Here is a 21,687-nt window from a genome sequence, read left to right as displayed (position 1 = left end):
ATCGAATCAGATGTAACGGAAAGTTCTGGTTCATTTTAAGAACTGGCATGAAAGCTTCTGGTGCAGTTCAAACGACGATAATTACTATGAGTATAGAAGATATTGTATAATAATTGAAAATACATTAACGATACTTGTTAATTTATATTCACTTTGCAATATATAGTCCCCCTTGTGTCAGGACCATGAATGTTCGAATCGATAAATTCTGGGAATTCACAATTAAATCTAGAATGTAATGACATAATTTTGAAAATTGAAATTTTTGAAATTTTCTTACAGATATCAGATTTCACATCAAATTTAAGTGCGACTGTAAAATAACTTTTTAGTATCCCTTCCTCGTTTAGTTCTTCGGTTAGAATTGTGGTATAACAACGATAAAATGAAATGACACTTTGGTAAATCGATTAAGGATAAAGACTTAATACGTGAATATATATGTAACATTAATATGTGAATAAAAGGAAATAAAAAGTTCATAATGAATAAATACATTGTTACAGTTGGAGAAATCAATCATCACCTTGATTGGCCACAGTGGAAAAAGTCATACGTAGCCAGACACGCTTTATTTCGTTTTTAAGTCACAAATCGTCGAAAATATATGCGTTTACTTAATAGAGGCTATTAGTCTTGTTTGAAATTCCACTGAGATTATTACTTTTACGCAAAAATTTTGTAACGATGTTTAAATAATCCTGCTTTCTTGTAATATACGTGTCACTATATTTAGGTAACGAGTCAGTCAGAGTTATTATCAGAATCAGAGTCCTTTTCCACATTTGTCGTTTTTGCATAAACTTAAGAACAATAAAGGACATTCCAGGTACACCTTTGCTCAAAAAGTGAAAATTTTCACATTTTGATGATTCTGGATTAAGATGAACGATATGAAACTGTATATTATACGTAAACGTTAACACGGTTTCTGCCATGATACTAATCTGTGACCAACACCATTAATTACATTACATGCAAAATTATTCAATGTTTTAACATTTAGAATCTTGCAAATATAATTAGTAGTAGATCCAAGGACTGCACTATTGAACATGTAAATATTTACGCTCATAATAGCAAAAAACAGATCTATTTCATCTTTGACATATTGGTAAAAAAACTGAGGCGATCAAAATATTAATCAAGTGTTTCGGTACAAAAATTTGAAAAAATTTCAAAAAGTAGACTTACTCACTCTACCCTCTGAACGGCTCAGATCATCCGACTTTGCAGGAATTTCGTTACAAGCGACAGCTTTCGAAGCTCCCCACGAAAAAAAGGGTAACCCAGTACACATCAGTATCGGACGAGAGGCTACTGTTGCTTTCAGACAGATCGTCGCTCGCAACAACTCTCACGCCCCCGTCGAAACGCGATCGATCCTCCTAGAATCGTCTGTTCCGACTGACACGCGAACGCCGTGTCGTGTATACACGATCTCCTCTCGGATCGTGTGGGACTGAATGCTTGAAAAAGAGTCACTGTGTCGCAGCGATTACTGATCGATCGACGTCTTTCACATGAACCAGATCGATCTTCCTCGTCGTAGGTAGGACTCTCGACGTCGCTCGATTTCAACGTCGTGAACGTAAACACCGAGATGGATAAGCTCGATGTTTGAGCGGGACTCCGTGTACGAAGGCTGGGGATTTTATCGGGCCCAGGTACGTTTAACTCATTAGCTTTGGAGGCTTAAGTATAGGAGCCGTGACGGGGTTTAGGGTGCCAAGTAACGAGCCCTAGCTAGAGAAATTCATTTCAGGTGAGTCTGGCCCGGGCTAATTGTTAATTGCGCTTCAAGGCTAGCTTCGATGTCTCGTGATAAACCGTATATCGAAAGCTCACTCTCCACCCGTCTACGGGGACCTGGATGTGGTGGACTTGGCCCCAGCGTCGGAGTTTATCTGATTTTTCCCGCGGGAGAAGTTCGAAAGTTAAATGAAGGGCCACGATTCGGGGTAACACGACATCACCTGCGCGCGTTCTATTAAGCTCTCTTCGGAATGAAAGCGTTAAAACTGCTCCGGGGGATTTTAATTAATCGGGAGGAGTTTGTGCCTCCAGACGGGGCCGACCTAGAAGGTAATTGAAATATTTGCTGTATTTTAATTGTGCCACCGTATACTGGGTGGGCTCGGTTGTAAATGATGGGGGTGAAGTATGGTTGGGCATAATTTCATTGGAATAATACACAGTGAACAGCAACGGTATTTAAGAGCTTTATACTGAACCTTTAAATAGTTAATGGGATTAAATGATTGTTTGTCAAATGTCTACCCGTTCTGGAAGATTGATTAAAATTGAAACTTCCGTGTTTAATCGATTGAAAATTGCGAAGTACTTTTTTCGTTTTTTATTCATTATGCAAAACTATTTAACAAAATGATGAAGAAACTGTTCATGAAATTGCCTATGAACGCACTGTACTTATGTAGCTCAGTGTACCAATAAGTAATCCATTGATTTTTTTAATGAAATGATAACACGTGTGCGCTAATTAACAATTTACTGTTTCTTTCAATGAAATTGACAATAATGTTGAATATCATAAAGTTGCTACGATTATTTCATTTTCTTGTGAATGGTTGTTGTATTTGTTAGAAGAATAGTGGATTACTAATAGATAATATCTAATATTTTCAATATAAAAAAAGCTTAACCCTACAAAGCATAGAACGTCTGAGAGGCCTATAGTATTATGTTTTATGTTATAAAATATACATTTCTTTGTTTTACGTCTTTTATGCCTAGTGTACCTTCCTATCTGTTTAGGAAATCTTACCAAGATAAACAAATTTCTATTGGACTCCAATCTTTATAAATCAAGCAGTGAAAAACCATGTTTGTATAAACATCCGCAGTCTATTGATCACCATTGAAACCATCCCCGTGCAAAGTAAACGAACGTCTGAAAACTAAGCCAGGTCAATGTTTCGCGCGTAAATTACACGTTCCACTGTCACTCATGACTGACATCTCCGCTGATGTTAAGTTGCATTTATGAAAGACACATTCGTGCCTTCATATATTCGTCAAAGAAAAAAATGAAAAAGAAAAACTGAGAAAAGGGTCTCCAAACTCATTAAAACACGTCCGGCATTCTCGAAAGCGCGCGTCGCTAATGAAATACACGATCCCGCCTCTAACACTTTGCGGACGGAGCCGAAATGGACTAGGTTCGCCTGCAATGATAGAACTGCATTGAGAAATTCCGTTATGAGACATTTATGAGTGTTTTATCAGTCGAAAAATCGTAAGTTGAAAATTCGACAAATGTCGGTGTAGCTCATGTCTGGTAAAGATTTTTGGTCTTTCTATGAGTCACCAATGACAAAAGAACGGAAACCTGGTCCTCGTGATGAAAACGTGGGGACACATTTCAGAGGTAAATTTTCTGAATAAAATTCTACCGATATATATAATAATAAGCTTCAGTGATGAAAAACTTTTTCGTGATTGTGCTGATGCAGTGTTTTACAGAACACGTTAATGAAAATATGCTCAGCATGATGTAACGTGAATGTCCAAAGGATTCCATCAACGCAGTCATAAATATAATGAAGGGTGCACTAAAATTGCATTCATCTCAAAACAATGGAATTCATATGAATTTCTTGAACCTACGCGCTGCGATTGACAGCCGACGTTACCCCGGGAACTCGGCCGGCAGACTCGCGCTCTGATTGGTCGGGGTTTTTCGTTAATATTTTGTTAACAAAGCCCCGGATAACATTTTTTCTAAGGAAAAACATATTTTAAATCACCTCACGAGTCTCCCATTTCCGGATTCTCCAAAAATTTCGTTAGAATTTTCTGTATGTGAGACAGTAATACCTATTACAAGCGTAACGGAGAGAAGACAAAGTATCTATTTTATTATTTAATATGGATTCTTATTAATTAGTAAACACAGTGATTTTGATGTTATGTGTTTTCAGTTTGTTTTTTGGAGCTGTGGCATGTTTCCCACAAAATAAAGGGAGACGCCCCATAAAGTGATAAGTGCTTCGATTGGCTTATAATGATCAAATTATAATTACAATCATAAATTACATTTAGAATAATAAATTACAATTACAATATTAAATTGTAATTACAATATTAAATTACAATTACAATATTAAATTGTAATTACAATATTAAATTATAATTACAATATTATATTATAATTATAATATTGCGTAGAGTGTTGAGAAAACTATTTAACTACCGAACAGATAATTGACTGGATCAAATGTTGTTCATGCCAAAAATGGCTCCATCGGTCTTGCACAATATATGCCCCACAGTGTAAAAACTTTGCGAGAGAAAACATAACAGGAAAGAAATATAACAAAAAGAAATTAGTGCATGTGACATCTCACCCCATGGATGTAGCATCACTCCTACACAATATAGGAAAGACGTCACTTCGGCAATCTTTCGTTTTCTAAAATTTCTGTTACCTTTTCCCGAAAAAAAGTTTACAATTGTTTGTCTATTTTCCGTAGCATATAATTGTGTTATTGTAATAAAACAGAAATCGTTATGCTTAATACAAAACCAAAACAGTTATTGGCTCCCAACCAAACTGACGTCCCTCCCGAATTTCCCCTACACGTTGCACCGAAAAGGTTAATATCCATTTTATTTATGATGTGGCAACTGTCCAGGACTTATCCTACAGGTTCATCGGCCGGTGAATTTGAGTATCGCAAGCTTCCAAGGCTCATCGATGCCGGACCAGAAACGCAGAGTCCCAAAACTTTTTCTGCGATCGCTAGACGTCTTTCTTCTTCCCAGCTCGTCCATACCGCGGGAGGAGTAATTAGTCGCGGCACGTCTATGATTGGCAAACATCGCGATATTTGCCAGGACGATTTCGCGTTTGATTGCGCCTAATTCGCAAACACGGAGCAACTGTCAGGCCGGGGCGCCGGCGCCTGTTTGCACACGCGATCGCTGCTAAACCGGCGACTCGCCACTTCGCGTCCCATCCCCCCTCCCCCGAAAACCTCCGGCTCGTAACGCGGCTGGTTGGCGGAGTCGCGAGAGGATAAACACAGGACGGTTACCGAACGTACGGTTTAACGCCTCTGATCCAGTTAGACGAATGGTAGTCGCTTTTCGATACGTTAACACAGGCAACCCACCGATCGGCCCTCGTCCCTACAGTTTAACCTGTTAACGCGTCCATTCCACAACGATTTTTCCCATGTTTTAATTGTTTTCGAGTGAAATGTTCCTTCTATGGATTTTTCATAATTTACTGCCAACTCGTAACGCAATTTTTTTATTCGAAACAAAAAGATACACAATTGAAAGAGATAATGCAAACTTACTGGTATTATACCGGTATTTTCGGTTATACCTTCGCCCTATATAACCCTATATAAGCCCTTTAGAAACCGAAAAAATATCGGTATTTATTTCGGTTTTCGGTAATATATCGGTATCGGTATAGCTTTGATGTGATAATATCGGTATCGAAATCATACCGGTTTATTTCCCTGGGTGGAGGACGGATGGAATTTGTGTATAAAGATGGGAGGAGAGAATTGTTGGTCAATTAACAATTGTTTTATAACAGTTGTTACATTTGTCCCTAGTCTCCCTTGTATACTCCGTATGTCGCCAGTAATACATCAGCGAGAAAGAAAAGGCCTAACAAAAGATAAAAGTCGTTGAGTAACGGGTGTGTCGCGTCGTAAAAGGGTGAAAAAGAAAGAATCTATGTCCATTATATCCTCAAGACATTACAGCGGCGCGACCACGAAAGAAATTGAGCCGACCGTTTCAAAGTAGCCCCATATTTCCGGGCTAAACTAAGTTACTTCGTTTGAAAGTGTCGTTCTGCGGCGAAGAGGAGCACCTATCGTGCATGTGTGATGTTCTCGCGAAAGAACATCGTCGACGGGGTGGAAAATAGGGTATTAGGGACGAGGAGGGATGGTCGACACAAAGGCGACACGCAGGCACGGAGTGACCTAATGAAATATGCACCCTCCGACGTCGATCACGAATGACTGCCGTCTAATAACGCGAAATACGCGATAAATCAAACACCGGCACCAGTCGGTGGTGTGTAATCAACGAATCAAATCGTCCACAGGCCGGCGGCGGCGTCGAATCGATGGGCGCAATTAATTTAAACGCCTCATCCTTGACTGTCGGCCGTGTCACTCGAACGACTGGAAAACCGTGACGAGTGTATCAGTGCCAGTTTTCGGGGACAGGCCCGTCGCATTATGCGACGCTCGGCCGAGCTCTTTTACGCAGGTCGTTTGTGAAAAGGGTTTATGAATTAAAGAGGCGAAAAGGTAAAGAAATAAAAAGGTGAAAAGGGAAAAAGATAAACTGGAGAAACGGTAAAAAGGGAAAAAAATAAACTGGAGAAATGGTGAAAAGGTAAGAAGGTAAAAAGGATATTATGATACCCTATTATATTAAATATATAAGGGTATACAGGATGAGCCATTTAAAGTGGCTTTTTTAAGGATTATAAGGTTAGTTGAAAATTTAACAGAATATTCTTAAAAGCTTCAACTTTCGATTGCTTCGTATATTAAATTATAACTGCAAATAATATGGTTTTAACTACAAATGAGTCGAACTGACCCTGCATTCGCTGTACGAGAGCTAAATACGAGGGGTGTTTCCAAAGTTCTGGGAATTGTGTTATAAATTCTTTATTTCATTAATTTTCGTTTATCTTATATTGTAATTTTTCGATATAATTTCCGTTTAACTGTATGCACTTTTTTAATTTTGGAAACATGCGATAATCGCTGGGTGTTAGATCAATGCAGATATGGAAGTAATTCCCAGCGCAATTCGTTTAAAATTAATTTTTCACAAAACAATGACTCTGAGAATTTACAACTTCTTCCATAATTACAAAAGTAACACTTAAAAAGACATCTGCGTTCGCCAAAGCGAAGCATTAGTCATCATTATCCCAGAATTATTCAGCCAGTTCGCAATTCCCAGAACCTTGGAAATACCCCTCGTACAAAAAAAAAAGAGCATAAATCATTATCCTGTACAATCGTGTTTACTCGCCTTAAAAATCAGACAATTTACTATTTTGTTCTTTAACGAATTACTGTTTCTATGTTCAATTCAATTGAATACACAGGATACAGCATTACTCGTCGAATGATAAGGATAACTCGATAAAAATGACGAACTCCGTACCGTCCGATCCTCTGGATGTTGTCCGTTCTAATTGAACCGGGTTCCCCTTACGGGCGTTAGGGAAATTCGTAACTAATTTGGGTAATAAGGTTCGTGCAATTAGGGAGAAGCCAGAACGGTAGATTTACGGGGACGTCGAGCGACGCGCGATAATTCGGTGCTAAGTCATTAGCCTGGCCGTTTACACCGCAAGGTGTGCATAATGGCGGCGCGGTATCTCGGCGTCTCCTAATTCGCGAGCATCCAACCGCTCGCCGTTGTTCCGATTATCCTTTCAATTTTATGCTTATGCGTTTCCCACCTTGGCTCCGTTCCGAACGTAATAACTTTCTGTCCAATTTTCCTGGGTATCTATGGGACTCGATTCGATCCTAAAATCGATATGTACATCTTCTTTCCAACTTTACTACTTGGTGCTCGATGCTATTTCTTCGATTGCATACGGAGTGACCGAGGTTTGGAAGATTGACTTATCCTGACGATGATAGGTAGACCATTCGATCGTGCATCGGAAAATATTTCGTCGAGTTATAAGAATATTTCGTTTCCGACTGGATTCAACGCTAAAATCGATATGTACCTTCCTTCGATTAAACTAATTTCTTGTGAAAATCACCGTATACATTTTCTGCTGCATTAATCCAGGTTTATACTACTACAAATTGTAATTGTCAATTTCGGTTTTAGCATTAATCACCGCGTTAAGCGCCGAGCTGATTATGTTGACTTTTCCGTTCGCGCCAGGTAATACCATTAGTTAATGGTAATACAAGTAAATACCGAACATTATTTCACTAATTACAGAAAAAAGTGGAGTGTCTGAAGTCAAAAATTTCACACGAAATATACCAACGACAATACGGAACGATTTGGAAAGAAAAGTTATAAAAATTGGACTACGAAAGTTGTTACAAAAAAATTTGGTAACAATTCCGATGGAAAATCTCATTCCTACTTGACATTAAAATAACTATTGTATTATTGTATTGTATTAATTAATGGTACTAAAGTATTAAACTTATTGTTACTTTTTCTATCATTTTTCGATTTTCATATTTAAGTACCAAGGTATTTCTTACATTCCATGGCGTCAATCACCGATGACCGACGTGACCTGAATGGAAAGTTTATTGTCGTTTACTGGTGACCGACGCGGTGCTTAACTCTTTAACTACGGGTACATATCCATAAAACTGGCCATCCAAACGCAAAAAAATTGATCAATACGTGATACTAATAAAAATAATGAATAGGCATATAAACAAGCAAATATATGTTTTACAGAAAAAATATCACTATACAGTGGTTACCGAAAGTTCCAAACCAAACTGTAATTTCACCTTATCTTTGTCATAACTTTCGTCAGGCCCGTATTTGTTTTTATGCAAGCATGTTTTTACTATCGTCAAATCTGAGGAAGCAATGTATCCTTAATATGGGTATATTAAGAGTTTATTCATATTATACAGGATGAAACAAAAAAAAGGGTTCATAACTTCTGGGATAATATAGTACACCCCAAATAATGAAAAGATGACCTAATAAACGTGGGTCGAAGAATTAATATTTTTTAAAATTGTAAACAATTTTTTGTTACGGTTAAAGCGAGTGACAAACGTAGAAAATTGTAAATAAACTAATAGAAATTGTGGAAAATCTTTTGTAATCAGGAAAAGAAGAAATGATAAGGTAAAGCGTAGTGACAAACGAAAAAAATTGTAAATAAACTGATAAAAATTGTAGAAAATATTCTGTAATCAGGAAAAGAAGAAATGATAAGGTAATCCATTGTTTCCATAAAGATCGGACTTTCTATCATCAGTTAGCAAGCACTATCTACCCCAGAAGTGACGAACCATTTTCTGTTTCACTCTCTGTATTTTTAAAAAGACATTCAAATAACAATTTGGCCGGAAACTTTTAGCAGCCACTGTAAGTGTAATACAGTGAAAACATGAAGCTAATTGCTCTCCGTTTTTAGTTCCTCAGATTCCGTCATCTATCAACGACAGCCATAGTTAACACTAGAACTACCAAAGCAGTCAAAACGACTGGTTAGTGCCCTCCTATGATAATTATTAAAATGTTACAACACTGCATTTTCTCAGATCTTTCAGAACGTTTACTGCAGTATGAAAATAAAGAAATTAATTGATATACAAATTTGAATATTTTCAAAATCTTACCATGATTATCTATCGGATAGAAATAAATATACGCTCATCATCGATAGTTCTAGTGTTAAAGTTAACACGTTAAATACACAAAATATAAATATAAAGTAAATAACAAATAAGTCAAATAAGCCACACTCACAAGAGTCCACTTCTCAAAAGTCCTGCCCGAGGTATCCCCCGCGAAAACCCGGCCCGAAACCGAGATTCCGTGTGATCCGATCCGGGTTCGATCAGATCACCAGCATCGAATTTGCTATTTAAATCGCGACCGCTCGGAGGGGAGCCCATCCTCCGTCCAACGGACGTGGAAAATAATCGTTCCGGCACGAATAAACGAGGGATCTCTAGCACGATCTACGAAGTGTCCCGTCAGACGACTAAAGAACCTATTTCCACCCGACCGGCCGAGAAAGAGAGAGTAATTATTATCACGCGAAAGGATAAGGAGAGTTCGTTGGACTAACTTCCGCCGTGATAATTTATACTTGCCACCCCGTTCGTGCGGCAAGGGTAGAGCAATAGAGATAGAGAGAGAGAGAGAGAGAGAGAGAGAGAGAGAGAGAAACAGAGAAAAGGGGGTGTGTAAGGTGGAAAGAAAGAGCGCAGGTGGCACAATGCCGACATCGCGCGTTTCCATTTGAATGTACCTTGCCCGCGATTCTAAGCTCGTCCCTCGCTCTATCTCTGTCTCTGACTCTCTGCAACAGCGACGTAATGAACTGGAGACGGCGATTACACAATAAATCGAACTCTGCCTGGCTGGAGGTTAACGTTTCCCGGGTAGTTCAACGGGAGACACTCGGAAGCTGATGGTGTTGCGGTTTGTACTGGGTCGTCGGGAAAGTTACCGTCGATTTTCAATGGGTGACATCGTGTCCCACCGTGGACCACGTGGGCAACGGTGTCGTTCGCCTGTGTGCGGACACGGGGATCTGGGATGAATGGATTTGTTTGCCGGATGAAAAGTTTTGTGTCAAGAACCAAAGACACGTGAAATTTTCTATCACTCTCTGGTTGAACGGACTTCAGAATCTTTTTGGTGAAATGGAGAGAATATGCCTGTCGATTTGTGTTTGATTGAACTTTCATTTTTCAGATATCAGGAAGACACGTGGTATGGTTATTGAAGGATTTTTGTATGAATGATCCTATGAATGTGAATTGATCTGTTTTTCGAAGGATAGAAAAATGTTAGGGAAAGGATAAAAAAGTCTTGTCCTTTGAAAATTTCAATTGAAGAGTGAAGATATTATACGGCTTCGACATGTGATGGGTTTTTTTCCGCCGGATAATAAAAGTGAGATCGGTGAATGGGTTAGGTGCTGGCTTACACCTTCGTGACTAATTAGTAGACTCCAGATGTCCGTGCAAATATAGAATTTTATGGGCTAATTACGCGAAACTGGGCGTAAAGAAAAATTTATGTATCCTGTTGGAAATCTGAATAAGCTTTCGGCAATTTTTTACTGCACTGAATTTTAGACGATTGGATATTTTACAAAATTATATATTATATTTTAAATACATAGAATTCGTATTATACTACGAAGATATCTACTATTGTTAGAAGAATATCGTATCACTGTAAAACCCTTACTTTATTGATTGAAAAGTCGCGGTTACTAGAGATGTTAAAAACGTTCTATGTACACTGTAAGTAGAGTTCAATCGAGCCCTACTCTGTCAATTGTACAAAAGATAAGAGAACTGTTCTTTGTAAGAAAAACGGAAATGTTCCAATTTGGTTCGATAAGTCAAAAGCGAATAGGTCAAGTGTAGTCATTAAGAACCTTTCAGTAAGTTCTAAGCAAAGATTGAATCTTTAAAGAACATCTTACCGGTTAAAGTAGTTAAAATTTCTTTTGTAAAGTACACGACTGATCGGCACAAAAAACGTATGATCATTGATTAATCTATATAATGAATTTTATTACGAAACTGTTAAATCGAGTAAAAATAGTTCTGTTGTTAATAGTCGAATGACTATATTGAAAATTCTTTCCCTTTTCTTCTTGTCCAATTAATCTCCCAATTGACCCTTTCAATCGCCAATTATGGTCTCACTGACAGACACATCGAAGACGCAAATAAAAAAGAAACTCCTCAAAAAAGAAAAACGACCACGTATAAGCAGTTAGTGACACTTAAGTAGAAAAATAGGTGATATGGATTTCAGGTGATTCGACCGAAATAAATCCAATGAAACCTCTTCTCCTCGCGGCAGCGAATCAAGTACAGTCAGACGGACCAAACTCAATTGACTGCTCAAGACCACTTCTTGGATGATAAAACAACTAGGTACAGTTCCTACTTGCAATCCGTGACAATATTTGTCTTATTCAAACAGAAAAATAGAATCATGTCTATTTTTGAGGGAATACGTAGAGCATCCGTGTAACCCTAGAGGAGCTAATCATTGAGTGACTTTGAGAGGTCGTTCAATTCTAATACCACTACACCCATTTTCGAAATGGCTAAATTGATGCGGAATTGAACGACGTAAAATGATACATAGGATTCAAAAATATTGAAAACTAGGTAGAGTAGAAGAAATCGATATTCGGTACTCAAATTAAATAAACAAACGCAAAAGAAATTGGTTCATTATTATGAATGGCATCAGATTCATAAGATTAGACTAAATGAAATTAAATCATCGAAGAGTTATTTCTATCCTCAGCTTCCATTTCTCATGTTAATTAAATTATCGTCGAAACCTTCTTCGAATTCATGTCTATTCCGTGTCAAATTTATGCCAAAAGAAACAAACAACTGTGTTCGAATGAACTCTCGCGAAGCTAGCTCTGCAACGTACGTTTATTGAATGAATTTCGAAAATTGGTTATTTTCGAAACGAAGCATCATATGAAATAAATTTTATTCAACATTCTCGCGTGTATAATCACATCCATTCGAGTTGTGTCACCAGTTCGGAATAACCGTCTAAAAATATAAAGACATAAAATTTCAACATATGTTTCTTATCCGGGAAGACGTAGAAACGAAAATTCGCTATGGGTTCGGGTTAGGCCAGGTGTGTGCGTTCGCGGTGGCAAACGGTAAAACAATCCCCCCTTGGAGGGTTTAAAGGGCCACCGCAGCGAGCGATCCGGTTGCGCCGACCGCAAGAAAGAAACCCCACGAGTCCGATAGATCGATATTTTCTCCCTACGATACAAAACCCAGGTTCCATTTTCTTCAAGAAACAACTCGAGTCCCTCCAGGTGCGTGATTAGACGAGTTTCTTTGATTCCCACGACAATACATGGAACCATGGAACATGGACAATACAGGAACTATTTCCACAGCTTCGAATAACAGTACGACCGAAAAATCGATCTCTAAAAATGGTAAATATGGGACGTACCTACACTACCAGCCAAAAGTATGGGATCAGAGTTCAGGACTTCAGTACACTAAATCATCGATGAATGTTCAAAGACTCCTCATCACTAAAAAGGGAAGGCACGGAAGTGTCCCCCTCAGATTTTGATAACACTTCGTATGTCTTTTAAGCAGTCGAAAATAAGGGATACGTATTTTTTTTTATCGGCTGAGATGCGACTTTAAGGGATGAAAGCACCTCTCGAAGTTTCGACCCGAAAGTACTATCTCGGAAACCAGAGGTGATATATGAAAACTTCTAATGGACGAGGTTTGCAGTTTTTTATGTAGAATAATATGGTGTTAAAAAATTGTCCAAAATATAATTTGTTTATAACAAAAAAATTTGGGATCGAAACTTCGAGGGGTGGTTTCACCCCTTAAAGTCGCGTCTCAGACGATAAAAAAAATACGTATCCCTTATTTTTGACTGCTTAACAGACATACGAAGTTTCATCAAAATCGGAGGGGGACACTTCCGTGCCTTCCCTTGTAAGTGTTCAGACGTCATTTCCACCAGTGGGGGGCCCAGTGGAACCACTGAAGCGCCCAGTGGTGGAGATGACGTCTAAACACTCAGTACTGATAAACCTTCAAACACTCATCGATGATATACTGTATTCGTTACGATAGAATAAAACTTCCGCTAGGAGAAAAAGTGGCGTAAAAGAAGAGCCTCATACCACTTGGTAAATTGATTTCAAGTACTAAAATAAATGTTAAATCGAATGTTAATTTAACATATATTTCAATAATTCTCAATACCAAATAGAAGGAGGTCTCTACGTCACTTTTTCCCCTAGTGGAAGCCGAGTTTGCTCGTGAGGGTACTTATTCTATAACTTTTATTCTATCGTAACGAAATACAGTATATCATCGATGAGTGATTGAAGGAAAAGTGACGTTTTAGCACAAAACTTTTATCAAAGCTTCGTAAAATAACATTTTCCACTGTCTTTAATTATGAGACCTGGTCCCGTACTTTTCGCCGCTGGTGTACGTGTGTGTGTACACATTGTAGTTTCGCGAACCGCGAAATCGGCCAGCGATCGATTCGGGGAAACTAAATTTACAACACGATCCCGCGACGCCGACGTCGAGTCCCGGGCTAACGCGGATTTTATGCAACTATATACGAAGCAGTAAAGCGGGGGGCGGCGATTAAAGTGATCGAGCGGACCGATAAGATTTCGATCACCGCACTCGAGGCTCTATCACGCGTACCGCGGACGAGCATTTCTTTTTTTTTTTTTTGTTCGCCACGAAGAAATGGCGGAACGGTGACGTGCACTCTAAAACGAAGCTGCCCACGCCGTTTTTTATTTTGTCCGTAGTTTGACGTGGAAGAGTCTGAGTTCTTGTTGACGTTTTGAGGAGGGGGCTGATTATGCTTCGAACGAGGCGGAGAACGCGAGGAACGGGTACACGGTGCGCGGATTAAAAGATTAGAAAAAATAGCGTCAAGTGAGTCGCGATGATGCCGAATACATCGGAGATAGAAGGAAGAAAGGACTGTTTACGTTAATAAAAATATGAGAAACGATCAGAGAAAGGAGAACGAAAGAGAAATTACATAGATGGAAGAAATACAGTAAATCCTGGATGAGTGCTTAAAGGCTCCTCGGCACTGAACGTTAAATACTTCGAAAACTATAATGGCTATATGCGGCTGAAACAAATATTATTGGGTTCACAATTCCAAGCTTTATTACTGTAGTAAAACCCATTAAAAAGTTGGTGTTACACCTGAGGACCTCTTATCAATTCCGTGGAGCCTTCCAACACTCATCGATCATTTACTGTAGTAGGCTAAAGATACCTAATACCACCCATGTTCCTTATATCGCCACTCGTTATATCTCGTGAAACAGACACTAAAATTTATTGGTCATGAGGAATTACCTAACAATATGCAGGAAACCATACTGTAATTGCAACGTCATGTGATCAACAATTAAAGAAAGGGAACTATTTTAATGAATCTTAACAGTGTAAAAATGCATTGAACTGCGATAATGTTACATCACATTCGGTAAGTAAGAATTCTGTGGATGCATGAATATCTACTAGACGTATTTAATTAAGGATGTACATATTATTTCGATCCGATTTTAGGAGTAAAAAAATAGAAGTGCCCGGGGCTGTTGTAAAGTACATATGTGCTAAGAATAAAAGAAAATTGGGATCTGAAATCGAACACAAAAAGTTCATGACTCGAGAACGAGACGTGGCATTAATTCGCGTTACTGTGAGCTGTTTAAACAATTACGAGTAAACGGAGGAAATAAGATATCGAGAGGAAAGAAGAAATCTCGTTGAAGTCGAAAACAAGAATAAATAGATGGTCACGAGAGGCAGTCGCCACAAAATAAAAGAAAATATAAAAAGACCGATAGAATACATATTGGACAAGAAGAAATCTCGTTAAAGTCACAAACGAAACTCGAAAACGAGAAACAAACACAATGCTGGTGGGGGTTAAACCACGCGCAGCGAAAAGGAAGAAGACATAAAATAAACGACGATAAGTAATGTGGAATATACGTATGTATGTATCAAAGGGGATATCTAGCTCAAATCAAGCACGAAGCTCGGGAACAAATAACAGTATGCTATTAAAAGGTATTTGCCTACACTGACAAAACGGAGAAAAGGAAATAGACCAGAAAAGAGTATGGAATATGTATCAGAAGGAAAAGAAGAAGATTGCAGAGCGAAATCAGATACAGACCTCCAGAACAAGGAGCAGTATATTACCAAGGGGATACCTGCGCCAGTTAAAAAGAGGCAGAGAAAATCTAGACCACCGTAGGTCGGTGAAAAATTTCTGTACCTACATACACCACCGCGAGAAAAAAAAGGGAAATACAGAAGAGATTAATACGAACCGTGTACAATTTCATGAAAAAGACAATCGTAGATCTCGCGCCTACAAATATATCCGAACGTTTCCCCAATATCAAGTGGTTCGATGAAGCGAGGTGAATAAGTAATAACTGCTAAGAGTTAGGCCAGTGAATAATGGAGCAATAACGGCGCGGAAGTTAGAGAATTAGTAAACAGCAGGGGACAAGTTGGCAGCATGCCTAGTGTGAATGAGCCCATCGGCGTGAAACTGAAGATTAGGACGTAGCAAATTAAAAGTATACCTGGATACACCAAATTGTCGAGCAACGACGAAAAAAGTCCATACCGTTGAACATTTAACCACTCAACTACACGAAGGAACGATGAAACGCGTCGACGTTAGCGATATTTTCTATCGTTCGAAAAATGATAAAACAAGATTCACCCAGGCGCAGCCGAAACTGACAGCCGAAATCCAATAAGCACCACTGTCCACTGATTTCTCGCGCGAAGAAACGCGGTCACCATAAAAACCAGAAGTCAGCCGATGTCCAACAAGCAGCCGAACGTCGCAGGATCATGCAACTTGGCACACAATCTTATATGAATTCCCATAACAGTTACCGGGCGCCTTATCTTCCCGCCTTTACCTCTCCACTCGTGACGAACTTTACAACCATCCCCCCCCCCCAATGCTCTTCCACCCGACACTCAGCGCGGAGACCTAGTCAGCGGTCATTTTACGATCGTCGTATTGAGATTCCGTCCGAGGAAGGCGAGCTCCGAAATGACAGTGGGTGGAAAACGACTTGACACACCTGCTCCCTCACGAAAGCTAAGTACACGTGTCCTCGTAAAGTCAGCCAGGCCGCTTGGATACTCTCACGATTACACCGGGCAATAAAGGCTAACAGCGTTCGTGGGTACGTGAAGAGCACAGGTCCGTGAACATTTCCCGTGACGTATATTGGCCAATTCCTAACCCCGTTCGGTGTAAATATACAACGGACATGTTTCTTCCGGGCCCTTACCACCCAGAAATTTGTCAGGCCATTGTTGACATTCAACCTAACCTAAACCACGTTCTAGACTAATCTTGTTGAACAACCGATGGTCCAAAGGAGGGTCCCTCAGTTTAGGGGTCGGGAGATGATTGCTCGATTTACCTGGCGACGGGTCGTTCAGCGCGGCTGTCCATGTCACGATGCAGAACACCGAAATCGCGAGAACTGGCAGCATATTGCTACGTGGACGACGCGGCTACGTCAACTGACTGGCGATACGCCGCCGGTGCTCTTCGGGCGCTTTGCCGCCAACCGGGTGGCGCATGCGCCCTAACGTTCAACTCCCCACTCTTGCCGAGAAAGAAAATGTATCGCGAAATATCTGTTTACAATTGTCCCCCTCTGACGACATGGCACACGCGGGGACAGAGAAGTGCCTACTTCGACGCCAAGAGAGGCAACAATTCTGAGGCCTCCCGCACCAGTTACTTTCGTGCTAATTACATTAAAGTCTTAATTACTTTAACGATTTCCCATTCGTGCCGTCCCCCCCCCCCCCCCCCCCCCCCCCACGCACCACCCAGCGGCCTCGCTGACTGGAAGTCTTAAAAGACGGTTAATTGCATCAGAGGCCTAGACGACGGATTTATCGGGGATAAATAACGGAATTGTTTAATTGAAACGTCGCCGAGTCTCTATGATCGTGCGACGATCCGTGAACGACGCGACGCAACAGTCCCGCCGTGTGTCAGACGATTCTTTTGGGAATTAATTGCAATCTTCGAACTATTCGCTATTTTGCGCCAAGAATACGCGAAGAAGCTACCACCTTAAGTTACTAATTACTCCACAATCGGAAAAATAGGGGATTACTTTATTAACGCGCCGAATAAATGAAAACTTCTCAAGCTTCCAGAGATCGACTGGTCTGAAAGCGTAGAAAGTTTCATCTATTTCAAGATTTTCGGGGTTCCCCGATGTTTCGGAAGTTCCGAGGCGCATCACTTGAAATTCTCGAGAGTTCTCGGAGTCTTCTGTAACTCTTTAGAGACACGTCTGAAGCTTCCGTTACTTCGCGTTTCGTGTTGTTTCGCCTTCGCCGTAAGTCTAACCAATGATACGACGGAATTCTTCGCGTGCAGCTAATTGTGCTTGCGGAAAACTAAAAATTGTTATTGCAATAGGTGCACGCCTGAAAGTAACATTGATTAAAGGCTTCCACAAGATCGGTTCTCCCCGACAGTTTCGATATTTTTTTCCAATTATTTTTTTTTTTTTTTCGCCGTTCAAGGAACGCTGATCGAACAAACTCATTCTATATTTCGCAAGGAAACGCTAAACTCCGAAGTTATAAATCTTTTTCCCTTTAGTTTATCCCTCTATGCATACAGAACGGAATTTCTCCTTTAATTTGTTCCGTTGTTTTCCTCGGCGCATTAATCATCGACGCAAAAGAAAAACCAGAGGCCTCCCGCCGTTCAACTTTCCTCCGTTCATTTTTATTCCCCGACGAACTTGTTGTATTCCTTACGCATTAACGAACGGAAATTGACCGCCGCATAGGAAAGTTTTGATCCTACTCACGGAATACTTCTATCGCTGCGATTTCCCCAAGTTTAACCGATCGTAAACCGGCCGGAATCATCGAACGCACCGGTTGTAACGAGGAACCAGTCCCGTTTACGAGAATGGTGTCCGTAGAACGTTGTTGCTTCGTTCCCGCTGAAGCCCCGAAAAATATACGGCAAGCTTTTACGACGTTGTTTATGCCATAATATGTACACGCGTCGTTTCGTTGTTTCATCTCGCTGGAATCGCGACGTCACAGGTCCAGAATCGAAAATTTTAGCAGCTCGTACGATTGTTCAGCTTGAACAATCAAAAATTTGGAACTTAGAGTAACGACACGGAATATGAAATCCTATAGTATTTCCACAAGTAAGTACAGAAATACTGCAGCAATATTTACAACCAATAAAAAAAACGACCACATCGTCCGTATGATATTGCCATTCACGTGGATACGATTGTTCAGTAAGACGCCTAACCTTTTTTTGGGGGGATATTCCCATTCGGAGGGTTCAAAAATAAATTTTCTTTTATTGTATTTTTTTAAAGTACTTAACACCTTAGTGTACCGCTACACGAGTAAATGTGTTTTCCTCGAAACTGTGTTTTTCAAATTGGATAATAAACAATAGTAGATTATAAAACTAATATTGTTCCTAAATATGTAGAAATGACTGACGAATATGGTAGCATAAATACTTTTAATTTTTTTCCTTTTTATTGTACGATACATAATCAAATATGAAGGGGGTCTCGTATCCGGTGTAATTACCCTATATGTATATTTCATTGAAAATGGAAGTAGATAAAGGAACAGATTTTTATCAATTCTAGCGATCCTCTTCGATGACGTCATCATTCACTAACAGTGTTTTCTCAACATCTTCGTAAAAGTCTGAATTAGGGAATTTTTTTTTTTCTATATTTCACTGAAATTCATAGATCGAAAAGGTCCAAGGAATGTTTTGTAAAATAACAGAAATTTCTTTTCAACCATTTCAGCTGCTAAATTTTGATTCTGGGCTACTGTACATCAGTGGCACGAGGCGGCCCGACATTATGTTTGATTACTATTTCGTGTGGAGCGTTCAAAAACGCAATGACACCGGAGAACAAAAAGTGAACGGAATATTCAGGCTCGCGTGATGGTAAAACTGTGGAAAATCCACGGAAATGGCCAGTCGTGAGCAGAGTGCTGAATAAAGATGCATGTAGAAGTTGAATTATTGGTAGTCATTTGATGGACTTGCGGAAATAAACGGAATAACTGAACCACTTCTGCCGCGTAAAATACTCTTTCGCGGTTCTTTTAGTGTAGATCAAAGTGAGAACACCAGGATCATTCGGTGTCTTGAGTGACTTGAGGGAAAAATCGGAAGCTTAATACGATTCCGAGAGAGAAGACTCGCTGAATTATGCACCGTGGTGAGAGCAAGAGTGAGGATCTCTTAGAACACGTGAAATTACTTTATTTTTTATTCCTTGGGTGGCTGTTGGGCTTCGAAACGACGGGAATATTTGCGTCGAAACGATGAAATATTTGATACAAGAATAAACGAGATCTTGACTTTCTTCTTACACTACTGAACAATAGTTCGGGTTCACTGGCTAATTTCTACAAAAATTGAATGGTCCGATGAATTTTGTACTGACCCATCGTTAATATGCTAAATGTTAACAAGAATATATTTTATTTCAAGAGATTTTAGAATTTGTTTATATTCAAAGTATCTATATAAGTTATAATCTCAACTTAAGAAAACACTTGGCCTGATCTTTCCTACTACTTGCAAAGGCATTCTGTTTTCGTGTTATATAGAAACACGTGATTCTTTTGTTTATCCAATAATAGTCCAGTGCAACAATATTAGATCCTAATGTCCAGAATTTATAAAGGCAATACAAAAACAATATTCTAAAAAATAGTAAATTACTAATTGGTACCCCCATTGCTTAATGAATTTCAATAAAACATGACTCTGACGTTTACAAACATTTTAATAATGTCAATTCGTTTAAATGTTACGCATGGTTGGCAATTTTTTCTGTTTGCACGAGAATTCTTTTTTCGCCACGCTACGATCGTAGACGTGCCAGCCGCCGATTCTCGTCTCGTCGCTGAACAGGATGACCGTAAAAAGGGGTCGAATGAATATTTCGTATCATCCGATTGGAAATATCGTCGACGGTCATAAATCCATTTGATTCGATGAATCCGAATTGTCACGCGGTAAATACACGAATCGCAACGGTGAAACACGAAGCAGCTTGCGGGGGGTCCATTGTTACGGAAAACAATTATTTGTTTTCATTACTCCGCGTAGCTCGCCACGCTCCGATGCACCGCCGAATTTTCCACCTTCTCTGGTTTTTGTAGTGTTTTTTTTTTTTTTCGTTCCCTCGCCCCCGCCGTTTGCGCCTATTCCCGGTATCGCGACACGCATACTGCTACTCCGTTTTGTTTCGACCGACGTAAACCGGTCGGTCGTGCGATTCGAAGGATGCACACGCGAAATGGGAATCACTCAGCTAAATTTCCCATGAATTCTGTTTCTGCTGGAAGCGTTCAATTCTCCCGAGACGGCGGGGTGAGGGGGAGGGGGGGGGGGGGGAAAGAAGAAAAAAAAATGTCGTTGCGATTGTTCCACAGACGTTTCAATTATGCAGGCCCGTGCCCGAAAAAAAAACAATGGTCGAAGTAAATTCGCGCGAACCATTGCGGCGAAAACATACTTCATTGTTTCGTAAAATGAGTCGAATACCATGTATGTATTGCTCACACGCTGCGAATAGCTTTGTAAATTTACATCCTTACATTCTATTTTGCTAACGTTAAAATTTAATAGAAATTGCATTTCGTCTGTTGAAGAATTTTGAACGTTCAGGATTCAATAGAAATTTTCGAATACTAAAGAAAACGCTGCTAAACGGTGATGCTAAAGACAATTTGTAACTCGGAATTGTTGAAAATTCAGAGTACACTCAGCTCAAGTTAATATACACAACACAATTATACAGAGTATAGTCAACAAAATGTTCCAGAAACTAGTCGAAAATGATCGAAATCATCGGTGAATTCGACGGTAAATGGAGTCGTGTATGGTTACCAACGGCGGCCATATTGACCACTCGTCCGCAATAATGCATCGACACAAAGGCCATTGTATTTCAAAGGCGGAAATTTACTCCTGACACCAAAATTAACGTGTTTCTTCATATTTTCGTTTTATAAATTGATTTTAATAACTGGAAATCATTTATTATCTTTCACAAAGAAAGTCATATTACATACAATCGAGCTACTCTGATTCCGAGCTATAGTACTGGAAACAGTTATAGCAACACTTAAATATTAAACACGTCAACATTTACCGTATACCGTATCATATACTGTACCCTTATTAATAGTACATAATACTATTACTGTACTACATAATACTACATAATACAAATGTACTAGGACAATGAACTAAAACACATATTTGTGGAATTTGGATGGGCTTTGTGAATCAGGAGATGAAGTGCAA

The 21,687-nt window shown here is 39.5% G+C and overlaps 1 protein-coding gene across 1 annotated transcript in view; it reads right to left on the bottom strand.

The window, feature by feature from the left end:
• The window catches only part of LOC107187502 (neurotrimin-like), a 173,761-nt gene extending 156,935 nt beyond the window's left edge, over nucleotides 1-16,826 (bottom strand). The window contains exon 1 of the mRNA XM_015575621.1: nucleotides 16,754-16,826. Coding sequence (XP_015431107.1) covers nucleotides 16,754-16,826 — 73 coding nt within the window. The remainder of the gene's footprint in view (nucleotides 1-16,753) is intronic.
• Nucleotides 16,827-21,687: the final 4,861 nt, after the last annotated feature.

The sequence above is a fragment of the Dufourea novaeangliae genome, unplaced genomic scaffold (genome assembly GCF_001272555.1).
Source record: "Dufourea novaeangliae isolate 0120121106 unplaced genomic scaffold, ASM127255v1 scaffold89, whole genome shotgun sequence".
NCBI classification, from domain to species: Eukaryota; Metazoa; Arthropoda; class Insecta; order Hymenoptera; family Halictidae; genus Dufourea; species Dufourea novaeangliae.
The sequence above is the reverse complement of the archived record's forward strand: the minus strand, read 5'-3'. Positions and strand labels throughout refer to the sequence as shown.